Here is a 25,897-nt window from a genome sequence, read left to right as displayed (position 1 = left end):
CACTTGATTCACTGTTTACTTTTCTTAACGGGGCAAGTGCACAGATAGACATTCTCAATGCTGCTATTTAAAGATTAACCAGTATTTATTTTGTCCTGAAATTTTAAACTATAAATCTTAATTTCAGGACAACTCAGGAAATTTTTGTCTTGAAAAATTAAAATTCAAGACGCACTGGCTAATTCCTGAATAGCAGCCCTTTAGAATGACTACCTAGTATAATTTCTACTTTCTTAACCGGTATACATAGATTATACTACAAACCTTTTGGGAATATGACCCTAAATAAAACAACGAAGGTGGCTGTAAATCTTAACAAAATCATGTAAACGGCCCATGGACAAAGGCCCAAATGAAGCAAGCCGAAGTTGAACACGAGCAACTTACTGTGACGAGTCCCTTGAGGCATGAAACGACGTCGCAACTAACTGTTATGACAGCGACCTCCGGCAGCCGGTCTTTGAGATCTCCGCGTTCACATGTATGATCTTCTTTGTATTTGCATTCTTTTAATTCCAAGTGCTTTACACAGTACTTGAAAGGTGCAGTTTGATCGTATCATCACCTTTTTGTTAACTCATATATGTAATCAAGATTCTTTTTCTTTTGTATCGCTTTTATGTATTTGAGCTATTTAAATGCATCTGTTTAAAGTTCTGCTTATGTATTTGACCCCATTCTCGATTTGGAAGATTTTTCTTCACGTTCTTAGTTACATGACTATGAACATGTGTGATCAACTTGATAGGATGTATGATAACACAATTCTAGTGTAACTATCCATGAAATTATTTTACTAGTTGATCATAAACTTATCATAATTTCCCCTTTTAAAATGGTTCATTAGCTCATCCGAGTATGTATGAAATGCAGTTACTTGCTTTGTTTCTGAATTTTAGCTGGTCTTTGAGTATGTTTATTCATTTTCCTTTTGTGATACTTTAGTTGGGATAACTGCAAAAAGTCAATATGGTTGCTGCTGCTTATCACCAAGCAATACACTTCATAAGTTGCAGCACTTGTGTTTCCAATGAGCGCTTTAGGAACTTCTTGGTCACATCTTCATTTGGGGGTCTTAAAATGAAACCAGTTTTGATAAAAGAAAGTTGCAATTTGAGGCAGTCTGTAAAATGCAAAGGGCATTCACCAAATTCATCTTTATGTGCTATTAAGCCAATTTTCTCCTCATTGTCAAGTATCAAAGATTCACAGAGATCAGTACGTGAGTACATTCCTCTCCAATAGTTCTTGACTTCTTTCAGTTTCAGTTATCATCTATCAAAAAGTGAGTGGATTCATTATTTATTGTGTGGTATCTGCATTCTAGTTCGTGATCTTGTTCTCCTATTTAAGGCTTTATTCCCTGCAGCTGAATCATATTTGATCTTAATACGGCATGGAGAATCGATGTGGAATGAGAAGAACCTATTCACTGGTTGTGTAGATGTGCCACTCACCAATAAAGGAGTAGAAGAAGCAATAGAAGCCGGTAAGAGAATCAGACACCTACCCATTGATGTCGTCTACATCTCTGCGTTGATTCGTTCTCAGATGACGGCTATGCTTGCTCTAACAGAGCATCACTGCAAGAAGGTACTTCTGCATTTTGGTCTTTTAAACAACTTGTCTTTTTGAAGCATGGTCCTGCTAACTAATGCAATTCTTTGTAATGACTTACGGTAAAGATACACAAAAATCTTGAATTTAGCTTTTAGATTGAAACTTCCCGTACAGTTGGACCATTACTGCTGTCGTCATGGTGTCTGTTCTTATGCTATGTCAAGTCCCCTTAGGATCTATAATATGTATGCCAAAACGGATCATTTTCATGGTGAGCCATTTTGGAGGAAGTTCCCCTTCAATTGCTACATTTGTTTTGCTAATTGTTTTGAATCATTTAACCTAGTTCATGTTAATATTTCTGATTCAGAAATCAGAATCCATGAGGATACAGCTCGAATTAGCAATGTGAAATAAGAGTATGCTAGACTTCATAAACAAATAGTAATACTATTGGCTGGTTCCAGGAAATGTTCTTCCTACTTCCTGGATATTGTTATCCTTTTTTAAAAAGTCTTTTTCTTAGTTATGCATGGCTTAATGTTTCTTTCTCGGTTTTTTTCTCATGTTGCAAGCTATATGGATGGCGGTAAAACAAGATTTAGTATCTATAATAAACACTTCAGGAAATAAATAAATAAATAAATAAATAAATAAAAATGTCTTTATTGCAGTATTTCGTTAAATCTTTCCATGAGATTCAAGAAATGAGGCCCCTTCGGGACATCCAATAAAATTGGAACGATATAGAGATTCAAGAAATGAGACTCCCTCCTGGTTGTAGTGTAAATTGTCTCCATACTACTGAAATGTTGGTATGCCAATGATTACGTGCTCTTTGTTCTTATATCCAATATAATGTGCAGAAAGATATTAAAATTATCCAAGAAAAGGCCACAATATATAGCACTTAATCCTACTTGAATTCCAGGTGCCCATTATTATACACAATGAGACTGAACAAGCCAAATTATGGAGTCAAATTTATAGTGAAGGCACTGAGATGCAATCTGTTCCTGTTATTAAAGCATGGCAACTGAATGAAAGAATGTACTTTCACAGCTCTCATTTTGTTGTTATTCCAATATGATATTGTCCCCGCTTCAAAAAGATGTTATTTTACAGGTACGGGGAACTTCAAGGGTATAATAAGCAGGAAACAGCTGAAAGATGCGGGAAAGAGCAAGTCTATAAATGGCGCCGAAGCTATGATGCTCAGCCACCCAACGGTGAGAGCTTGGAAATGTGCCTGCGAAGAGCTGTTACCTATTTCAAAGAGCAAGTAAGCTGCTGTGATTTATAAAAAGCATAAATGCATATAGAGGAGACAAGTTTCTACTGATGCAGGGATCATGACCTCTCATAATTGAGCATTTACTTGCAGGTTGAACCCCAACTTTCCGGTGGAAAGAATGTAATGGTAGTAGCTCATGCAAATTCATTGAGGTCCATCCTAATGTATCTTGATAAGTTGACTGCTGAGGAGGTAATGAGTATCGTCATTTTTTCTCATTAGTACCATGCCTTTTCTATGCATGCATGTTAGTTGGGTTTGAATAGCTTCTTGGTAACAGGTCATCCACTTAGAACTCTCAACTGGAGTGCCAATGCTTTACATATACAAAGGGAATCAATTCATCAGGAAGGGAAGTCCCTTGGGATCTATGGAGGCTGGAGTTTATGCTTATACAGAGGTAAGATATCTTTTCTGCTTAACAAATGTATGTCATTTTGGTAGGTAGCTTCCGTTTATTTCTGTATCCTGAAGTACTTCAGATGTGAAACTGAAAAAAACACTAGTAAATTGATAGAAAGTTCAGTTTAAGCTGACGTTATGTTATTACCCTATTGAGATGCCACGTTTATGATGCCAAGGACACAATAGCATGACGAAAGTTTCAAATAGAAGATCAAGATGTGCTTCCTTGACCATAACGCTAAAATCGGAATATTATCAAAGGCAACAAGAGTTAAGAAAAAAGACAATGTTTGCTAAGGCTCTAAGCGCAAAGCGCAATTGAAGTGTGGGTTTTAGTGAATAAAGCCTAAATGGCAAAAAGTTAATTCATGAAAAGGTAACTATGAAACACATAACAACAATTATATCAACAAAAGATTTAAAAAATAGCCACAGCAATCAGGTTCGAAATCTATTTTCAGTTTAAAATTTCCAATTGAGATACAAAACAAGCAACTTTAATATTTAATTTACGTTTAGTGACTGATTTTCTTATGCTATATTCTTAATTTGTTACTCTTAATCTCTCAGATAATCATTCATAACGTTTCTTAGTAATGACCAGGGGCGGCGGATTTAGGGGTGCGGAAGGGGTTCAACCCCTTTCGCCGGAAAATTACACAGTACATATAAAGCAAAATTTGGTGTGTACCTCTATATTTTATATTTTGAATCCCCTTGATACAACCCAAAAGCATAGTTAAGGGATCAAGGGGGTTCAAAACTTTTGTAAGGTTGCCGGTTCAATTCCCCACTGGCCACAGTCTCTTTTAAATTTTTAAATTTTTTCTTTTTTTCAACCCGCTTAGCTGGAATCCTGCCTCCGCCATTGGTAATGACTATATCACTTTGCTCGCTATATCCATTGTTTAGTCTGACCTTACTAAAGGGAGCCCTGAGAGTGAGAGTGAGAGCACTGAAGCTGCACTTAGCTTCAGGGTTTAAGCCTACCTCAAGTGAGCTTTTAACAATAAAATTATCAATGTTTTTCTCCTTTTTCTCATGGCGGTAATGGAGGGTCTGATAGTAGGGAGTTGCAAATTGAGACTTCTGTGTACTGAATGGAGCAGTTGGTTAAGTGAAATGACCTTTAATATACTTGTTTTATGCTCATTAAAAGAATTATATTTATCTTGATTTTTAGGAATTTTGTAGCAAATGATCAAGAGAAAAAGACAAACATAAAAGTCATTGTTGATACATTGCTTCAGATGATACGGCGTGTAACTATATATTACCATAATATTGTTTGATTGTTAAAATATAATTCCATAATATCTATGTCTCTAGTTTCCACCTATAGGAACAAAAATCTCTTCTTAGTGAAAAGATAGAAGGCCCTCCCTCCTTCCCTACAATTTATCAAAAGAAAAAGCAGAAAATCAGAAATGAGTCCCAATATTTTTCGAGATTACTGTTCGAAGTGAAAATAGTTAAGAACTAGTAAAAAGTGGACACGATTGAATTGGTACCAAACAAGATGTATAGGTAGTTTCCATTGGAAGAGAAGGGTCTATAATAAGCGCTTAATTTCCTATCAGATCTTTGGCGACATTCAAAATCCAAGACGATCAGCAAGATCTGCATGAATCATTTATAGAATATCCAAGTTGACCTCTCCTAGACTTATTATAGGCCTCCCATTTGGCATTCCACGTGACGGACTTGCCTACAGGCCTCATATTTTGTGTTCGACGAGTCATGCTGCATAAGCTATAGGACCACTTAGGGACTATGCGTGCCCAACGATAATCTACTAGTGTTAGACAAGTTCCTCTTACGGTAGATTTCAGGCGTGGGTATAATAAAGTGGTAAAGGTGTCATTTTTAAGGCTGTAGAACTATATGATTCCTTTGGTGATTGGTGGAAGGGTACTTACTGCAGCGTGTATGTTGTTTCTGATGAAAGGTGCAATCCTGGCACTTGCTCTACATTCATACTTTCCCTTCCGGAATGAGAATTATTTTGATGACAGCATCTCATGTTGTCATTAATGCACTTTAACAACCATTTCTGTCACACCATTACCTTATCATCAATGCTTTTCTCTTTTCTGCTAGATGCACGTCTGATATGATGCATGAAGCTTGTAGAGCTGTCAAAATTTATGTAGTTTATATCCCTCTCTGCAGAGCTTGGCCTTGTACAAGCAAAATCTGCTAGATGAAGTGCTAGATGAAGTGTCTTTGTAACTTTTTGCCCCCGAAGAAAATCTAGGATGGACTCATGTCGCTGGAAGTTCGTTGAGGCATTTTCTGTCATCAATAATTCTGAGAAAGCGGAGCCAAGATGGAAGACATTTTTTGCAGCTACCTTATGTAACAATCAATAGTTGGACACACATTGTGCCCCTCTTTGTGGTTCAAGTGAGTATGCCAGTGAAGATCTGACAATAATTTGAGCACTTTTTGTGGAGACCAGACCCAAAGCTGATTCTGCTTAGCTGATTTTTTTTTTTTGGGTAATTTACTTAGCTGATTATTACTATCCTCAATTGAGGAACTTTATCAATTCATTTTTTCATGTTTCTTTAGCCAGAGCTTCTAATACTTACATTAGAGAGTTTGTTGTCTACATGTCTATTGGTATTGTTTTGCAATGTATTTCTCGTTTTGTTATTTGTTGACTTTTGATCTGCTTCAATATTGACTTGTCTATTCATTTTCACTTCAAGTTGTTTGCTAATGTGTTATCGAGTCTTCATAAATTCATCTTTGTACTTACCAACTAACAAGGAAAGTAGCTTCAACCCTGTTCTGGAAAAGAAAAGAAAAAAAAAACCTTTTAGTTTTTACGTCCCCTCCTACAATCCATTCCATTTACTTAAGCTGAAACAAGTTTGCCTGCCTAATCTCAACTTTTCTGCCCCATTTATACTGATATTGGTGGGGATCTCTTTTCTTATTTAATATATTTAGACTACTTTTCTAATGTAGAAAGAGAGAGAGATTGAAGTAGAGAGACTGTCACGTGAGGTTTTATTAATATTTTTCTTTTGGCCAAATACATATACAGTCCCTTTAACTTGGCATCAATTTTTATTTTCTTGTTCCATTTTGGCACTCCAACCCCATTTATATGTTTCATTTTAACACAAAAAACTGACACGGTATAAAAAGTAAAGAGCGTGTGTATAATCGCTTCTGAGATGTAATAACTATCCAATGAAATGTAGCCAACTGTTTTTAGTCCATGTCAAACGGGTCTAACCCAACTACCCGAAACCCTACACTAATAACCCAGATGGGATATGGGTAAAATAAGAATCGCGCTATTTTCCTTAAGTCATAAACTCGTCTACACTAAACTCGTTCCCAAAATCCTTAGTCGTAGGTGATGAAACCCTAATCTCGTTCCCAAAATTTCTGGTCGCAGGTGATGAAATCCTAATCTCGTTTCCAAAATCCCTTGTCGTAGTTAGGTGATGAAACCACCGATTGCAGCTGAACATAATTGGTACCTAGAATCAGTTTTATTTCTTCCAAAATAGGTACAGCAAAAGGTACATAATAAAAGGCACACAAGACCTAACACTAGCCTATTCCACAAATTGAACTACGACAATGTTGAACCCACTAGAGATATCACCAACATTGTTGAAGCTTGGAACTTCAAGCGTCAGATGAAGATATAGATTTTAATAAATAAAGAAAAACACTAACGAAATCAAGGAACTAAAATAAGGCAAAGCTTCAAAGCTTTCTGGAGATGGAGATCGAAAGCAACCAAGGAATTATTTTGAGAGTGTAGATGAAAGAAATAATGGGGAAGGAGGTTGGGCATTTAAAATAGAGCCTTATGCACCTACGAGGTGAGGAAACTCACCCAATGTGACAAGTCAGCCTTTTGTGTTGAAACGAAACATATTAAATGGACTGGAGTGTCAAAATGGAACAAAGCTGAGATTAAAACGCCAAAATGAAAATTGATGCCAACTTAGAGGGACTGTTAATGTATTTGGCCTTTTTTTTTCTGAGTTGAATCTAGTGTGAATATCCCAAATGTAGCGCTGCACGTCTTTCATTGGTGTACGTATACTGCTACTATGGGCATTGTGTAATTTTGTGTTAATATTACGGCTTGAATAATGGTTGGATTCACTTAAAAAAACAATTTTATAATTAACGACTCGAGTTTATCTTTTGGCCAGGTGGAGAAATGAGATGTCAAAGTGGGTTAAAGAAATACATTAAAGTAGGAAAAAATGAGTTATGTGATGCAACTGTATATTCGCATATTGAAGCAGAGGTGTAAGATTTAGAATGAAAACGACATTGTAAATTTATCGTTAAACATAAGGTCTAGGCATTGCTCATTAATCTAAAGGAAAAATATAATATATTATAACAAGTGTCAAGTAAGTATCATCATTTGCTATACAAATAATCTGTTTTCATTAATTGTGGAGACAGATTCTCAGGTACTGATTAATTTGATTTGTGCACCAAATAAAACTGCATGATATTCACACTTGTTGACTAATTGCAACGACTTGATTAAAACCACATCTCTCAAATTAGTTTACTCAATCTCCACTTCCCTATTCAGTGGGGTCATGGAGTACCAATCTTGTACTTAAACTATACATTAATTAATCAAAGGGGGACATAAAAATAAAATTTAGGGGGGACAGATATTGATAATGAACTGTCAACAGGGGGTAACCACTAATGAAAATTACTCCCCTTGATGTTAACTGTTTAATCACCAATTACCCCAAAATCTCCGAAAGATTTGGCGGCAAACTCTCTTTCCATTGGATATTTTTTTTTAAAGAAAATAAATTAAAACTACAAATTAACAAAAGAAAAACTTATGGAAAAAAAGAGAAACCCTAAAAGCAAAAAAAAAAGAAAAAGTTTAATTAATTATGGTAATAATAATAATAACAAAAAGAATTCAAGGAAATAAAAAGTCAAACACAAAGCAAAAGAACACAGAAATTTAGGTAGACAAGAAAGAAATCAAGAAAGTTTCTTGGAGTTTTCTTTGGTGTTTTGTGCATTGGTAGATTTATTTAATTAATTAAACGTAATTAATTAGTTGTTAATCCATAAGAAAAACTGGGGCTTGACCCCAATTTTGGAACTATATTTAATCGAACGTTACAATTTGAAGTGAATGAATGCGTGAATGACGTCGCCAACAAGGCGTTGTAAATCTGATGATAACATCCACATGATTAAGGCAGCCGCCGTCAACACCACCGCCGGCGGCGGCGCTAGCACTTCCCCTAGCAGCTCCCCAGCCACCACCCCTGACAATTCTGTTAAGGGTGAAAAAAAGAAGGTACATTTATTATTTTTCTATTGTTTTTATTTTATTTTTCTTGATCTGTTGGAAAAATAGAATTTTGATTTTTTTTTTCATGTTATAAAATAAAAGTGTATCATCCCAAAGCTCTTTAGTTCCAAAAGAAGCAGTATAGGAAGCTATGAGGAGGATCTAACACAATCAGATAACAATGATCAAGGTTCGATTTTCAATAGTCACCTTTGCCATTTTTTTTGCAGTAATATATATTTTTTTTCTTTGATTTTATATGATAATGGATTTTTTAAATTTTTGGTTGGGTGGTTTGGGAGCAGAAATGGATTGGAAGATTATATCAAGGAGAAAAGCTTTTCTTGAAACGTCTGCTACAGTGAAGAGAAGTTTCTCAGGTAGGGATTAATTATCATCAGCAACATGACTTATTTTTCAAATAAAATTTTTAATGCATGGGTATTAATTAAATTTTAGGAACTTTTCCAGTGCATGATGGAATTGTACTATTCTTTAAATATATCCATTGTATGTTCATCTTAAAGTAACATATCTAGTAAAGTTTTATATTTGTGCTTTTGATGAATCATCTATATTAATTGAATTTGTATAATTCTACGAACCTTTTTTAATCTTCATCGTATGTGAGGGAATAAAATAATATTATCCTTTGAATCTGTATTATGGTACTACTTCGACATATCCCATTAAGGTTATCATTATTGAGCTATAGTGCATTTAGTCTAACTAATGTAGCCATATGACTCCAACCTTTAATTACATCACCGGGTTTATGTCGTATAGGGAGAAAAATAATAATATGAAATTTCTAACTAAAATCGTGTTAATTAGGGATAGAAACTGTGTAATGTGCGTTAGCCACGTATACCATCAAGCCAAAAGACTAACATCTGCTTAGCTTCTGGCATAGTATTTTGGTAGCTCACCTAACAGAAGACTAAAGTGTATAATTGATTATTGGCAATGCTATTTCTTTTCATTATATAGTTGTAAAATTAAACATAATGTGTAAGTAGTTTTCGTATTATAGAATTGACCTGTAAGGACTTTGCCCATTGAAAAGGTTATATATCTTTTAGTTTCAAACTCAAGAATATTGAAAGAAAATCCAAACCACACAACAATGGGACTAATTTCTTATCTACTCTCAGAAAGGCATAATAGTGCACGGATTGAAGGCCTAAATCTTTCGACATTTGATCATTCCACCGCACCTGCTACTATGATTAAAAGTATTAGGTATGATTAATTCATATCACATCAAACTTTCTTGATTTTCAAGTCAATTGTTTTTAGGGTTTTATCACTAGAATATGTGACTGGAATTTTTTAGGGTTTTTGCCGGGACATGGAATGTAGGAGGAAAAACTCCTAATCATGGACTTAATCTTGAAGATTTCTTGCAAGTGGAAGGTTCAGCAGACGTATATGTATTGGGGTATGATTAACTATACATAATAATTTTGTCGAACAAGATGTGATTATTTTTATTGATAATGTTTTTTCTTTTAATTTTCAGGTTTCAAGAAATTGTTCCATTAAATGCAGGAAATGTATTAGTGAGTGAAGATAGTGAGCCAGCAGCAAGATGGTTAGCCCTCATAAGCCATGCATTAAACAAATCATATCATGAATCAGTCCATTCTTGTGATTCAAGCTCCCATAATTCAAAACATTCAAAGGACTCAAAATCCAATTCTTTTCATAAACATTCTCTTAAAAGCCTTAGCAAGAGTTTAAGGGCTAATAGTACCATTCTCAAGACCTGTAATTGCCCTTTAGAGTCAACAACAACAAGGCGTCAAAGAAAGCTGAGTGATCCTTCTTGTTCTCCCTTGAACCATCATCGCGATTCGAGTGAAGAAGATTTACAATCAATTGCAGAATTTCCTTCTTCTAATGGTTTGAGTTATAATCTCATAGCGAGTAAGCAAATGGTGGGGATTTTCCTTTCAGTTTGGGCACGAAAAGAGTTAGCACATCATATTGGCCATCTCAGAATATCTTCTCTTGGAAGAGGTATCATGGGTTGTCTTGGAAACAAGGTTGGTTCAAGAATGTTTTAATATTTGACTATTCTTCCTTTTTATTAAAAATTGAATATGATAGGTTTTAATAGACATGATAATTGAAAGTGATGGAAAGGAGTACTTTTCATGTACCAAATTTGCTTGTTATCAACTTTTCATTTTTGGTGGCCAAATTAAGTTGCCCGATACATGTATTGGTGAGAGATAAGAGGTATCCGGTGAAACAGTCGAGATTAGCACAAATTGGCGTGGTCACTGCCATTACAAATATATAAAAGAAATCAACTTTACAATAAGAATATGCCTAGTTATATTTGGTTTTATATTGAATCTAGCATTTTCAATTTTGGTGTATCAGTTTTCCATTGACTTTTATGGAACGTGATTTATATTATTATATATAATATATATGCAGGGGTGTATAGCAATAAGCATGTCACTGTATCGAACGAGCTTTTGCTTTGTGTGCAGTCACTTGGCTTCTGGGGAGAAAGAAGGGGATGAGCTGAGAAGAAATGCTGATGTTGCTGAGATTCTCAAAAGCATACAATTTTCGAGAATTTGTACGGCTCCAGACAGCCGAATGGCAGAGAAAATTAGTGATCATGAGTAAGTTTTTTATTATCTAGTGGTCATTTCGATCATAACACTTTAATTTGCGTATAACTACAAGCTAGAGACTTACTCTCTCGATCCTAATCCTAATTTACGTGGCATCTTTAGCTTTTCCAAATTCAACCTATGCGAATTTTAATCAATATTTTAAAATATATATTTTTAATCATATTGACATGGGAAGAAATGTAATTTATAGTGCTTTTTTTTTTTTTTATAGTTTTTGAATAACTAAATTTTAATTTTAAAATATTAAATTAATCTAATCTAGTTTAGCTTCGAGATTAGTCAAAATTGAGTATCGATAAGCAAAACGCTGCCACCTAAATTAGGACAAAGAGAATAATAAATATTTGTTTAGTATGTAAAACTAGAGGCGGGTGGAGCTTTTGTTCGATTGTTTAAATTGAACTTATGTATTTTTGTCACGGACATAGATATATATTAGAAAAATCACTGGTATTAAATTTTAAACCTACAATTTAAAAAGTACAAAAAATTAAATATTACAAAGTTCAAAGGTTGATCCATCATACTTAAATTTTGAATCCGTTTTAGTATCTTGAGCATCCAAAAAGTTATATAAAGCTGTAAGTAGATTCAAAACATCAATTCAGAGTACGGAATTTTGTTTACCTCTTTTTACTTGGCCTTTTTTTCAAGATCACATTTCTATGAAAGTAAATAATGATGTAGAGTTGAAATTTTAATTTTCAGCCGTGTGATATGGCTTGGAGACTTGAACTACCGAGTGTCTTTGAGCTATGAGGAAACAAGACTTTTGTTAGAGGATAATGACTGGGACTCTCTTCTGGAAAAGGATCAGGTTTGGTGCCTTTTTTTCTTTTTTTAATTTGTGTGGTGCTTATTATTGGGAAAAGGGAAATTTTTATTTTTCTGATAACATAAAGTCAACGGGACACCTAGTACTGATTGAAAATTATGTTGGACCTACAAGATCTTAGGGTGTCAACCTGACTGAAGAATTATGTACTTGATTAGGTCATTAAAGATTTCGGAGCTAAATATTTAAATATCCTTATTATCCCTAGAGGAAATGAAGGAACTATTAAGCTTTTAATATATCCAAAATCATCCATATTTAATTTGCTGCTGATTATATGTTGATGGCAGCTGAATGTGGAGAGAGAAGCAGGAAGAGTATTCAGTGGGTGGAATGAAGGCAAGATCTTCTTTGCCCCAACTTATAAGTACTCTCATAATTCAGATTCCTATGCCGGAGAGACTACCAAATCAAAGAAGAAACGTCGAACCCCTGCATGGTCTCTCTCTCTCTCTCTCTAAAAGCTAACCTTAGTGCATATTGTTCTATATATTACTCCATCCGTTTCAATTTAGATGAGATAGTTTGACTCGGTACGGAGTTTAAGAAAAAAAGAAAACTTTGAAACTTATGGTCTTAAAAGCTCAAGGGGTAAAAGATTTGTGGGGCCATTACATTTGTGTCGTTATAAAAGTTTCTCATTAAGGGTAAAATGAAGAATTTAAAGTTAAATTATTTTTAAATTTAGATATGTGTCGTTTATTTTGGAACAGACTAAAAACAAAAGTACATCATCTAATTTGAAACGGAGGGATTAATAAAAATTAACCTCTCACCTAGATGAGACACGGACATAACACGAGTGTGTTTGGTATGATGAAAGTCATTTTTCAAGGAATTATCATGAAAAATATTTTCTTCTAAAATGTTTTTTGATATATGATTGGTTAGTCAAATATCTTTTAGAAAAAAATTGTATTAAAAATTAATAATCATATGAGCAACTCGGTTTGATGAAATTTTTGAGCGTTAAAGATTACTAGTATCTAAGTGGGAGCTGGATCAAGTAATAAAAAGTTTAAAGTGAAGATAATTCTACAGAAAATGACTTCTGGCCATGGGTGGGAAGTCATTTTCCCCCATTTTGATGGAAAATATTTGGTAACCAAACACCAGAAAAAGACTCCTTCGAAAAAATTATTTTCCTGAACAATAACCTTTAGTCAACTGGTGTACGTATATACCTCTAAATTGGGACTTATAATATATTTGATCCTTACATATATTGTAAATTTCAGGTGTGATAGAATATTATGGCGAGGCGAGGGTATTGAACTATTATCTTATATTCGAGGGGAGTCAAGATTTTCAGATCATAGACCCGTTTGTGCAGTATTTGCCGTGGATGTGGAGGCAGAGGCCAACAACAAGAACGCAAAGTTTAGAAAGGGTTTTTCTTGCACTGCTACTAGGTTGGAGTATGAAGATTTAATACCCCTGAGACACAGTTCCTATCATTATTGAAATAGAAATTCGTCTAACTAACATTAATTAAAATCTTGTACAGTTCAACTTTTAAGGATCCTGAGGGAGAAAGGTTTCCCTCTATTATCTCATAAGGTACGCTAGGCACTTTTTTTGCCCCTAAATTTCATGTAGTAGACAAATGTTTTTTTAACAAAACTAAGATAGTATTGAATAATCCAAGGAAAACCTCTAAAATGATCTATAAAAAGGGCAACTTGGTGTATGAAATATCCCGCGTTCACATCGGATCCAAGAAAGATTTTCACTAAGGGATATGATATAAGCGTGACTGATTAATTTCACGACTTGAACCCGTGACCTAAGTCATACAAAGACAGCTTTACCATTATTCTAAGGCTCCCCTTCATCTATAAAACATGATAATATCAAAGAGAAAAAATAAAAGATAATTGTACCAATTTTTTTATATATGTCCATAAAGCGTGTCTAAAATAAGAAATACAAGTAATCCACAATGGTAATTAACTAAATGTTCGAAAGAAGAAAATGGAAACACAAAAAGCGCTAATTGTTTACTTTTAACTGGAGCTTTAATCAGATGTATCCTCATATGCCAAATCCCAAACAGAAATAGGAGCTTGATGATGTAGAACAACATCTTCTTGTGGAGTAGCATTCAAATTCATGTTTCCATAAGTAGAGGGATCATAATGAAGTTGTTCAAGGACATTGCCTCCCCAAAATCCTTGGAAATTCTCCACAACTGATCCTCCATTAGCATTTTGTGATGCATTGTAGCTATCGAAGCTCCTTTTTATCTCCATGTTCACCCAATCATGTTGGCCATGGCCAACCATTATTTCTTCATTTGGAATTGGTTGTGCTTCAATCAAGCTAGGAAAGTTGTTGATGGACATATTAAGTAATTGATCCTCCCCCTTCTCGGAGTCAATTCTTGAATTACCTAAATCACTTTGCGTGCAATTATTTGAATTTTGGGTAGCATAAAGCTCATCCTCCATGTCTATGTGACTCTCAAAAACACCCTTCCTTTTCTCCTTTCTCATCAAAGTAGAGCCATCAAATAAATTGACATGATTACCAATTTTGGGTACCAAAGCAAGATATTCATCTTCTTTTCCCTTATTTTCTTCTTCTTCTTCTTCTTCTTCTTCTTCTTCTTCTTCTTCTTCTTCTTCTTCTTCTTCTTCTTCTTCTTCTTCTTCTTCTTCTTCTTCTTCTTCTTCCTCCTCCTCCTCCTCCTTTGATGTTGAAATCTTGAGAGCTTTTTCAGTGAGCTTGAGAAGGACTTCTTCTTGGTTAACAACTTTTGACCAAGTAGCTGTTTCTTTAGCTGTCATCTTGTTTTGCAAACTCTTGGATTGTTTCACCAACCTCCTCATCTTATCCAAATTAGTAGACATATGTTTGATAATAGCAGCCAAAACACTTACTTTCCACGCCTTTTTCAAGTCATGAGGTTTCTTGTAAGGTGGTGGGCCGAATTTTTGTGCAAAACCTTGATCACCCCACCAAAGTTCCTTCCCTGTGGGCCACCAAGGTGGGGGCAACCCTCTATCCAAAGGAAACCTCCTTTGTGGAGGTATACAATGTTGCATTAGGGCAGAAAGTAGTGAGCCTAAAGTAGTATCTTGCAAGTCTTGAAGAAGATGCATGCATGAATTAGGATCCAATATATTTACTTCCACTAATTTAGGCAAGAATGCAGCAATGGCAGCTGGGGCATTTTGCTCAAACCTCACCTTCTCCTTCCACCACTCCCTTAAACTATCCGATGAGCCAGTTACAGGCTTCCCTTTTTCTGGCACGATCCCATAAACGAAGCCTTGACCTTTGCAAATCTCCATGATTTTTACCATGTACTTGAGGACTGAATCTTGAGATCTTGACATCTTTTTACGGCGAGATTGTTCTTCCTTAGCTTGTGAGTCGTCGTCTTCATCACCTTCTAATAAATCTTTGCTACAAGTGGAAGTGTTGATTTCCTTCTTGGTTTTTAGCTTCTGCATACGCATGCGGTCCTTCCACATGCGGCGTTTGAGATCATTGTAGTTGATTTCTTCATCATCTAATTCTTGGTTCTCTTCCACTTCGCTCATTGGGCTCAAAGGCTCTATAATTTCTTGAAATTCAACCATGTTTGATTTCGAGATAGCAAGAAAAAAGAAACGAAAATATAGCTAGCTAGACCAAAGTAATTGATTTATCAAAGAATGTGTACTATGTCTTAAGTCTTAAGAACGGTGAGACTAAGGTGAAAATGTTTATATTCGTGAAATGTGGCGGTGAGAATTGAATAAAATGAGGAGACAAAAAGTGGCTCTTCCCAAGAGTGAATGGGGATTTTGGAGGAAATTAGGGAAGAAACGGATGAAACTTGGGAAATAGTTGCAGCTCATGTGAATAAGTAGAAAACTGCAGAGGTGAGGAATGATGCAATTAGAAGGAGAGAGTTATGTCATATGTATTAGTGGTTTATCTTCACGTTTGCATGCATGTGAAATCACATGTTTTCGTGCTTACTCAGCATCAATTCACACTTACTAATGAATTCAGGTCTATAATTTACTTGTATACCACAATAAAACGGCACTTTACCTAATATGTGATATCGTTTGATTGGGCGTAGAGTTTCTCACGATCTAAAATAAATTATAGAATTTGTGTAATTATTAATTATCATATTAAGAGTAAAATATAAAGTTAAAAGTTAAATTAGAGTACTAAATATAGAAATATAGCTTACTTTTGGAACTGATTAGAAAAAAGTATTACACAAATTGGTATACAGATAAAGTATAACTCAAGTGATCGAAAATTTTCAAACTTCTTAATGTAAAACTGTGTCTTTGGGAAATTTGAAGGTTCTGATTTTAAATGGTCAATACCAATACATCTAACGGAATTCAGAATAGCCAACAGTTTTCTCGTTCCTTCTCGTTGAAGGAGGGAGAGGGTCTTTGAGTTGAACACTCTGGAGATCTAGAGTATTACCCTTGATTTATGTGCATGTGCGTATTTTAAAGCTACACGTATAATTACTATATATAGAAAGATTGCTCTTACGAAGTTGAAGCTTCCTCTTTTGTAAGTTCTTGACCCACGATTTTTCTTTTGGCCGGGGAGGGGGACGCTTTTCTAATATCACAAGAAATAAAGGATCAAAATTTTTGAAACATGCGATCTTAATTAAGAGTTTGTCATAATAATTACTTATATGATTATGAAAGCTTATCATTAAAGATAAAACGTAAAGTTTAAATTAAATAACATTGTTTAATTCCGGGTTCTTTCCCATTTGAGATTGGGTGATTTTTAAACATAACATTTCTATAAAGGGATTTCTCCCATGGCATTGTATATGAGATAAACTCATGGCCCTTAACAGCAAAGATTATATGTGTTCCTGTACGTTGGGAAAAACCTTTATTTGGTTGGGCCAAGCTTAATACAAATGGTAGCAAACAAGGTAATAATATGATTGGTGTTGGGGCATTTTAAGAGATCACAGAGGTAATGTGATTATGGCTTTCTTACAAAGTTTGGGGAGTGGCACAAGTAATTTGGCAGAAGCTAATGTGATTATGGCTTTCTCATAAAGTTTGGGGAGCGGCACAAGTAATTTGGCAGAAGCTAAGGCTGCACTTTTAGGCCTACAGTGGTGTCATTCTAATGGTTATGATAGAATTATCCTAGAATGTGATTCCAAACTAGTGATTGATATGTTGAATGATAATTTGAAATCCCCTTGGCACATGAACATCATTATTCGAGAGATACAACCAGAGACGGCTTAACCCAGGCCACTAAAGCGTCCGGTTTAGGCCTCACAAAATTAGACGCCCCAAAAACTACTCTTCTTATACGTAATTTAAACATTTATTGTATTTATTATTAAATAGTGATAGAAAATTGTTTCAACCATCTTTTGCTACCTTGACACCAATCGTTAATAACATAGTTTTATATTTTATGTTGTCTTTTTCGGAGTTGGTTGAGAAAATTAAAATGATAGTGAAAGGCAATTAAATCTGCATTTATTTTCTAGTTCTTCTTACTCCAACTTAATAATATTTTTTACAACTCTAACTTTGTAAGATATTTTCTTTCAAGATCTCTGTAGGCATGCTTCAAGCTAATTAGATCGTAAAAAACTATAGTTAATTTATTTATCATCTTTATAAATACAAATTTTTACATGATTGTTACTTTGGGAGGCAATGCTATATAGTGAGTTATGTAGGCAGTCATGTGAAAAGAAAAAATTCAAAATTAAACTTAATAAAATCTTATCAAAGGTTAGTAATGTTTCAACAAAGATTATAAGGGTGGGTTACATCATCAAGATTATATTGCATCTCAAAATGTAAAAAGAATAAATTTCAACAAAAATATCTATTATTATTAAACAAGTTTAAGGCCTAGCTCTTCTTACGGCTTGACTTTAGGCCTCTAATAGCGCTAAGCCGACTCTGAATACAACATCTCATTTTTCAACACAATACTACTATTAGACATTGTTACAGGGAGGCTAATAATATGACGGACATACTTGCAAAATGGATCATGAGATTCATGAGACTATAATCTTAACTGATAATGATTTGCCAAAGCAAGCCTATGGTCACTACAAACTTGACAGAATACAGCTTCCTAGCATCAAGCATAAAGTGGTCAAGAATATCTTTGTTGCTCGATAAATGCCCCTTTGGCCTGTTGCTATGACATAATTGTTAAGGAATGAGTTATATGTCACAAGCTCTTTTAGTTATCTAGCACATATAAAAGATCTGTGGAGCAAGTATAACTTTGAATCTGCTATCTGTACTAGGTAGATATTAAGATAGGTTTTATTTTGTGTTGGGGAGGTTAGGTTTATGTCCCCCTCCTCTTGTACTTTACTTTGATTATCAATAAATAAGGTAGAGATCAATGCCAAACCCCCCATCACCATGGGAGGTGAAAGCCCGGGCCCGATGGATTAATTTTTAAAAAAATTAAATAATATTCAAATTTAAAATATTTTTATTCTTTTGGAATGGCTATGTGGGCGAAAAACTTCATTCATATATTGACTAGGTCAATAGAAATAAAACCTTTGGAGGCTGCCACGTGTCACCGATAGGATTCGATAACTTGATTTCAAAAGGTCGACGTCACGAGAAGATGGCAGGTCGTCGACGAGGTCGAGGTGGTCCAATAAAAGGCGAGGATGAGGACCCCTCCTCGGCGTGCAGTAACAACTAGTTTCAAGATTTATATTTCGTAGGGAATATTTCAGTGAATATTCCTCCCTGTTATACTATCTATGTTTTTTTGGCACATGTACCCTTATAAATAGGAAGAGATGTAGTTCTAGAAAGGGGATTGGACACTTTTTGTAAAGAACAATATTGAAATTCTTTGAAGATTCTCTTTTTATCATATACATACAAAGTTTGCCTTTTTACTTCTTTATCTATCTTTTCTTCCCCGAACTAAGAAGAATCAGAATATTCAAAGTCTTATCACTATCCATCATAATGAGAAGAATCATGGGAAATCTCACCCTTATCGGGCGAACCTTGTTCTATTATTTACTTAAATGTCATTTATTACCATTTATTGATTTCTTTCATATTCTTGAATCATTTATTACTCATTTATTGTTTCAAGATATTATTTTCCAATAGCACATGTGCGGTATCATTCAGAAACGCACTAGATCTATTATTTGGATATTAATATTGATTTAGAGTAACCCTTTTCAGTATAAGTTTAATTGTAACCTAGATCTAAATTTTGAGTCATACAATGACTAAAACAAATATTGTCACCTAAATTAAAATGGAGGGAGTATATCTTTAGGTAGTGTGTACCCTCCCAGGCTCCCACTTCATTTTGTCCTTCCTAGTTTCCATAGTGGTCCATCATCGTTAAGATTTAAACTCATTGTACCCCATTGACAATCTTGGGGTGGCAATATACCTAAATATCTGTTGTACCATTTGATTTATATATTTTGAATTTTAAACATTCCAACTATCATTTTTATGCACAAAAAGATTTGGTAATAATTACAAATTCATCAACAATTTAATAAGTTTGATATTCTTTAATTGATTCGTATTTGGTTATACATTGAGCTTTAAATAGTTCTACTCTCTCTCTTTGTTCTATTTTCTATGACACTATTTCCTTCTTAGTTTGTTCTAAAAGAATGACATATTTTATATTCAGAAATAATTTAAATTAAAAAAAAATTATTTTACTTATTTTTTGACCATACATATTATGGCATATTTAAGATCACAAAGTTGTAAAAGATTTCTTTCTTCATTTCTCATGAAATGAAACGAATGGGGGAGTATTTAATATTTTGTTATACATAAACTTTACAATTGGTTGATACGATACTTCGTTTTTCCATACGTAAATTAAGCCATTGTAGCTTATCAATCTGTGTTATAAATCTATATTGCTGTAATAAACAATTAAATCATTAAACTTTCTGAAATATATAAACAAAACAGAAAGTTAGTAATACTTGTTTAACGAAATAAATTCTGGAAAAAACAGTATAGGAATAAATCAAGCCCACTGAATACACAGTGTGTCCTTAAGAAAATTATTCCCCTCAATTACCCGAGGTGCTAGAATATATCCTTCCGGGATAGAACGATTTAACTCACTGGAGTGTTGGTACCAAAACACCGGTGAACAACAAGCCACTCGAATGCTGTAAAACACACTGAAATTTTTGTGCAGAAGAAGAAGAAGATCAAAAAATTTCGTAAGGAAAGATTCTGGGATTCAAAGTATATTTATAGAGTTGCTGGCATTGTTTCTGAAAAGATTTGCAACCTTTCAGAAACAGCCATTGATCTTTGACTAAATCCGAATCTGAAGCCGAGCCGAGCGAGCGACGATGACGACGGCGTGAGGCTTGCCTTCTTCTTAACTCTTTAAGAGCTAGAAGAAGAGCAATTATATATATACCCATCAAAAATCTTTTCTTCCTCCAATATGGGACAATGTCCCTTTGCCAAGGAGGAAAACTCAAATATTTTATTTTCCCTCTATTTCTCATTCACCCTCTTTAAGCTACACAAGCTTAAAATCCCAACAATCCCCCATATGGATGGGGAATGGCTATAAAATAAAGGATTTCACGGACGCGTGCGTGTTTTACATGCAAGAATTAATTGCATCTGGATAAGTAAGTTTCCCTTTAAACTTTCCGTAGTGAACTTATATCGGATATACTCGGCCAATCGGTAGATTTGATATCTTTGAACCGTCGAGCTTTGTTGTATACCTAGATAATATAAGTCACACAATCAATCCTTAACCATCTATGGTTCTCACGGTTGTGTTCGTTTCAGCCATGAACACCACCTGGTTTCATGAGTGCTTAGAGAATGGGCCTTTACTTTCATTCCCCTTGAAGCGGCTTACACTTTACACTCACATAGGTGATTTCTAAACGTGTAATCCTATAGACATACTATCTGGTCATATCCTGCCAGACTTAGCGCATTAAAAAACCTTTAAGCTTTGTTGACTCATCAAAAAGCCTTAATGCTTTACCTCGATTTCTGAACATTGTCTTCATCACGAGAATGGGTTGAGTTATTTGACAATGTTGAACCGTCATTCATAACTTTATTTGATCTCTTTAAACCTAGCTCGTGGGATCTCCAGTCTGCTAGGTAGAGTTACCGTCATGATGACTTGTCCTAAACCTTAACCCCCATTCTCATTGATGATCTTTCAACTGCCTCTCTAGATAGGCCTTTTGTAAGTGGATCCGACACATTATCTCTTGACTTTACGTAGTCAATTGTGATAACACCACTAGAGAGTAGTTGTCTAACGGTATTGTGTCTCCATCGTATATGACGAGATTTTCCGTTATACATATCACTCCCTGCCCTGACTATTGCCGTTTGACTATCACAATGTATACAAATAGGTGCCAAAGGTTTGGGCCAAAATAGAATATCTTTCAAGAAATTCTGGAGCCATTCAACTTCTTCATCGGCCTTATCTAAAGCTATGAATTCAGATTCCATTGTAGAACGGGCGATGCATGTTTGTTTGGATGATTTCCAAGACACTGCTCCACCCCCAATTGTGAAAACATATCCACTCGTGGATTTAACTTCAAATGATCCAGTGATCCAATTTGCATCACTATATCCCTCAATCATGGAGGGATATTTGTTATAATGCAAAACGTAATTTTGAGTATGCTTGAGATACCCCAAAACTCGTTTCATTGCCATCCAATGTATGTGATTGGGATTACTTGTAAACCGACTCAGTTTACTAATAGCACATGCTATATCTGGTTGCGTACAATTCATGATATACATCAAACTTCCCAATACTCTTGCATAGTCCAGTTGTGAATCACTTTCACCTTCATTCTTTTGAAGTTCATAACTCACGTCAATTGGAGTCTTGGCAATTTTGAAATTCAAATACTTAAACTTGTCAAGTATCTTTTCAATGTAGTGAGATTGTGATAATGCTAGACCTTGTGGAGTCTTGTGAATTCTAATTCCTAAGATCATATCAGGAACTCCTAAGTCTTTCATATCGAATTTTCTAGCCAACATGCGCTTAGTAGCATTTATATCTGCCATGTGTTTGCTCATTATCAACATGTCATCAACATATAAACAAACAATGACTTCATGACCTGGAGTATTTTTAATGTAAACACATTTATCGCACTCGTTGATTTTAAACCCACTTGCCAATATTATTTGGTCAAATTTGGCATGCCATTGTTTGGGTGCTTGTTTAAGTCCATAAAGCGACTTAACAAGTTTGCACACTTTATTTTCTTTACCAGGAACCACAAAACCCTCAGGTTGTTCCATGTAAATCTCTTCCTCTAATTCTCCATTTAAGAAAGCTGTTTTAACATCCATTTGATGGATTTCAAGACCATACACGGCCGCTAGTGCCACTAACACCCTAATAGATGTTATCCTCGTTATTGGCGAGTAAGTGTCAAAGTAATCAAGGCCTTCCTTTTGTCTATAATCTTTGACAACAAATCTTGCCTTATATTTGTCAATAGTGCCATCAGCTTTCACTTTCCGTTTAAAGATCCATTTCGAACCTAAAGGCTTATTTCCCGGAGGAAGATCTACCAATTCCCATGTATGGTTATCCAAAATTGATTGAATCTCACTATTGACTGCCTCTTTCCAAAACGCTGAATCAGAAGATGACATAGCTGCATTAAAAGTTTGAGGCTCATTTTCAAGCAAGAATGTCACAAAATCTGGTCCAAAGTAAATAGATGTTCTTTGACATTTGCTACGCCTTGGATCTTCTATACTTGGAGCATTTTCCTTTGGTTCTTCCCAAGGTCGTTTAGGTCTTTCACTTAATAACTCGCATTCAGTTTTATATAGATAGATGCTTTCAAAGAATTCAACATTATCTGATTTCATTACCGTATTAATGTGAATTTCGGGATTATCAGATTTATGAACCAAAAACCGACATGCTTTACTGCTTGTAGCATATCCAATGAAAATGCAATCAACAGTTTTTGGTCCGATTTTAACCCTTTTAGGTAAAAGAACTTGTACCTTTGCTAGACACCCCCACACTTTGAAATATTTCAAGTTGGGTTTTCTTCCTTTCCATTTTTCATATGGAATAGATTGCGTTTTGCTGTGGGGTACTCTGTTGAGTATTCGGTTAGCTGTAGGGATAGCTTCGCCCCACAAACTCTGCGGTAATCTGGAACTTATTTATAAAGAATTCATCATTTCCTTTAATGTCCGATTTTTCTTTTTCGCAATTCCATTGGATTGAGGTGTGTAAGGTGCAGTAGTTTGATGGATAATTTCATATTCCGAACATATTTCTGCAAACGGAAATTCATATTCTCCACCCCTATCACTTCTAATCATTTTGATTTTTTTATTAAATTGATTCTCCACTTCATTCTTGTATTGCTTAAATGCTTCAATTGCTTCATCCTTACTATTAAGCAAATAAACATAACAATATCAAGTGCAATCGTCAATAAAAGTAATAAAATACTTTTTCCCACCTCGAGATGGTGTCGACTTTTTATCACAAATGTCACTATGAATTAAGTCTAAAGGATTTGAATTCCTTTCAATAGACTTATATGGATGTTTTACAAACTTAGACTCAACATATATTTGACATTTTGATTTATTACACTCAAATTTAGGCAATACTTCTAAATTAATTAACTTCCGCAAGGTTTTGTAATTGACATGTTCTAAACGAATACGCTATAAATCATTTGACTCCAATAAATAAGAAGAAGTTGAAATTTTATTCATACTGTCAACAACCATTACATTTAGTTTGAAGAGGCCCTCTGTGAGGTAGCCCTTTCCAACATACATTTTATTCTTGCTTACAACAACTTTATCAGAAATAAATACACGTTTGAATCCATTTTTAACAAGCAAAGAAATAAAAACTAAATTCTTCCTAATAGTAGGAACATGAAGAACGTTGTTGAGCGTTAACACCTTGCCGGAAGTCATTTTCAGGAATATCTTCCCATAACCTTCAATCTTGGATGTTGCAGTATTTTCCATAGAAAGCTCTTCTTCGGAACCAGTAGTAGAGTAAGTCGCAAATGCTTCCTTGACAGCACAAATATATCGAGTGGCTTCAGAGTCAATCCACCACTCCTTCGGATTTCCAACTAGGTTGCATTCCGAAAGCATTGCACACAGATCATCAATGTCATCATTCTTCTCCACTATGTTGGCATGTCCCTTCTTCTTATACTTTTTCGGGAGACGACAATCAGGGAATTTGTGACCGATTTTTCCACAACTGTAGCAGCTGCCTTTGAATTTCTTTTTGTTCTGCTCCTTAGTTTGTCCAGAAGACCTCTTTCTCTTCTTACTTTTTGGAGCAGTCTCCTCAACGATATTAGCTCCTATGATCATTGAATTTCCACGAGACTTCTTCTCGGCTGTTTTGTTGTCTTCCTCAATCTTGAGACGAATCACAAGATCTTCCAACTTCATTTCTTTGCGCTTGTGCTTAAGATAGTTTTTGAAATCTCTCCACGAAGGAGGCAATTTTTCAATCATTGCAGCCACTTGAAATGCTTCATTCACAACCATACCTTCAGCAATAAGGTCATGAAAAATAAGTTGAAGCTCCTGAACTTGGGTTCCAAAAGTTTTGCTGTCTATCATTTTATAGTCTAGAAACTTGGCAACCACGAACTTCTTCAAGCATACATCTTCAGTCTTGTACTTTTTCTCAAGTGCGTCCCATAATTCTTTTGAAGTATTCATCGCACTGTACACATTGTACAAGTCATCCTCTAAAGCGCTTAAGATATAGCCTTTGCAAAGAAAATCTGCCTGCTTCCATGCCTCAACAATCATGAATTTCTCGTTGTCCGGCATGTCCGCAGCAGGCACTGGCGGTTCTTCACTAGTGAATTTCTGCATACCAAGTGTGGTAAGCCAGAGGAACATCCTTTGCTGCCATCCTTTGAAGTTGGCTCCGAAAAATTTCCCCAATTTCTCTGCCGGTGGAACAACAGTCCGGCTTGACGAGGCTATCGTTGTTGCCGCAACAGTCGCAGAAGAATTTCCGTTATTAATTGCCATTTCTCACTGTAAACAACAGAAGAGTTCAATTAATGAAAAAATCAGAACAGTAAACAATACTGTTATTAACAAAAAATAGTATGTATAATAAATAAAACCGAAGTTTTTATATACTGTTTCACAGAAAACGATGAAGTTTTTATGTTTTTCAAATCGTTTTATGAATTTCAATACTCTGATGAAGTTTTTTATATCTTCAAATCAGAATAGTTAAATTCAGAAGAGTAGAAAACCACACAGGTTTTAATCTCCACAAACAAAATATAGAATATAATAAAGTAATTTTCTTAAGATTGTTATAAATTTGTATTGTTATAATAAACAATTAAATCATTAAACTTTCTGAAATATATAAATAAAACAGAAAGTTAGTAATACTTGTTTAACGAAATAAATTCTGAAAAAAATAGTTTAAGAATAAATCGAGCCCACTAAATACACAGTGTGTCCTTAAGAAAATTATTCCCCTCAAGTACCCGAGGTGCTGGAATATATCCTCCCAGGATAGAACGATTTAACTCACCGGAGTGTTGGTACCAAAATGACAGCGAGCCACTCGAAGGCTATAAAACACACTGGAATTTTTGTGCAGAAGAAGAAGAAGAAGAAGATTAGAAAATTTCGTAAGGAAAGATTTTGGGATTCAAAGTATATTTATAGAGTTGCTGGCATTGTTTCTGAAAAGGTTTGCAACTTTTCAGAAATAGCCATGACTGTTGGAACATGTTGTTTGAAATATTGCGGAAA

The 25,897-nt window shown here is 34.8% G+C and overlaps 3 protein-coding genes across 8 annotated transcripts; 2 read left to right on the top strand and 1 right to left on the bottom strand.

Moving 5' to 3' along the window:
* The first annotated feature begins 331 nt into the window (after window positions 1-331).
* On the top strand, window positions 332-5,966 carry LOC107764111 (2,3-bisphosphoglycerate-dependent phosphoglycerate mutase 1). 6 transcript variants are annotated; one of them, XM_016582652.2, is made up of 8 exons: window positions 332-481; window positions 946-1,222; window positions 1,370-1,593; window positions 2,492-2,610; window positions 2,686-2,842; window positions 2,945-3,046; window positions 3,135-3,254; window positions 5,432-5,966. In XM_016582652.2, the coding sequence occupies exons 2-8, from the start codon at window positions 970-972 to the stop codon at window positions 5,489-5,491; spliced, it is 1,035 nt and encodes a 344-aa protein (XP_016438138.1). In that variant the 5' UTR covers window positions 332-481; window positions 946-969; the 3' UTR covers window positions 5,492-5,966. The 6 variants fall into 6 exon arrangements, with proteins under 6 accessions (XP_016438138.1, XP_016438133.1, XP_016438126.1 ...); XM_016582647.2 differs by having other exon boundaries at window positions 442-542; XM_016582640.2 differs by lacking the exon at window positions 332-481 and adding an exon at window positions 482-585.
* A 2,219-nt stretch (window positions 5,967-8,185) lies between these two features.
* On the top strand, window positions 8,186-13,700 carry LOC107764086 (type I inositol polyphosphate 5-phosphatase 5-like). Its single transcript, XM_016582611.2, has 10 exons — window positions 8,186-8,588; window positions 8,685-8,772; window positions 8,888-8,962; window positions 9,737-9,824; window positions 9,919-10,023; window positions 10,105-10,630; window positions 11,031-11,224; window positions 11,948-12,056; window positions 12,365-12,513; window positions 13,313-13,700. Exons 1-10 carry the CDS (start codon window positions 8,433-8,435, stop codon window positions 13,536-13,538), a joined length of 1,716 nt encoding a protein of 571 aa, XP_016438097.1. The 5' UTR covers window positions 8,186-8,432; the 3' UTR covers window positions 13,539-13,700.
* Window positions 13,701-13,881: 181 nt separating this feature from the next.
* Window positions 13,882-15,941, bottom strand: LOC107764093 (putative ETHYLENE INSENSITIVE 3-like 4 protein). The gene has a single exon (XM_016582622.2). The coding sequence runs from the start codon at window positions 15,659-15,661 to the stop codon at window positions 14,093-14,095; it is 1,569 nt and encodes a 522-aa protein (XP_016438108.2). The 5' UTR covers window positions 15,662-15,941; the 3' UTR covers window positions 13,882-14,092.
* Between the last annotated feature and the right edge of the window lie 9,956 nt (window positions 15,942-25,897).

The sequence above is a fragment of the Nicotiana tabacum genome, chromosome 13 (assembly GCF_000715075.1).
Source record: "Nicotiana tabacum cultivar K326 chromosome 13, ASM71507v2, whole genome shotgun sequence".
In the NCBI taxonomy this organism is placed as follows: Eukaryota; Viridiplantae; Streptophyta; class Magnoliopsida; order Solanales; family Solanaceae; genus Nicotiana; species Nicotiana tabacum.
This window is presented reverse-complemented; position numbering and strand designations above follow the sequence as displayed.

What these genes read in the sequence shown, in the direction of transcription:
- LOC107764111 (XM_016582652.2), top strand. Translation starts at nt 970, where the DNA reads ATGGTTGCTGCTGCTTATCACCAAGCAATACACTTCATAAGTTGCAGC. An exon ending in AGATTCACAGAGATCAGTAC is followed by an intron (nt 1,223 to 1,369) that starts GTGAGTACATTC and finishes TATTCCCTGCAG; the next exon opens with CTGAATCATATTTGATCTTA. An exon ending in CAGAGCATCACTGCAAGAAG is followed by an intron (nt 1,594 to 2,491) that starts GTACTTCTGCAT and finishes CTTGAATTCCAG; the next exon opens with GTGCCCATTATTATACACAA.
- LOC107764086 (XM_016582611.2), top strand. Translation starts at nt 8,433, where the DNA reads ATGACGTCGCCAACAAGGCGTTGTAAATCTGATGATAACATCCACATG. An exon ending in AGTGAAGAGAAGTTTCTCAG is followed by an intron (nt 8,963 to 9,736) that starts GTAGGGATTAAT and finishes ATCTACTCTCAG; the next exon opens with AAAGGCATAATAGTGCACGG. An exon ending in ACTATGATTAAAAGTATTAG is followed by an intron (nt 9,825 to 9,918) that starts GTATGATTAATT and finishes GGAATTTTTTAG; the next exon opens with GGTTTTTGCCGGGACATGGA.
- LOC107764093 (XM_016582622.2), bottom strand. Translation starts at nt 15,661, where the DNA reads ATGGTTGAATTTCAAGAAATTATAGAGCCTTTGAGCCCAATGAGCGAA.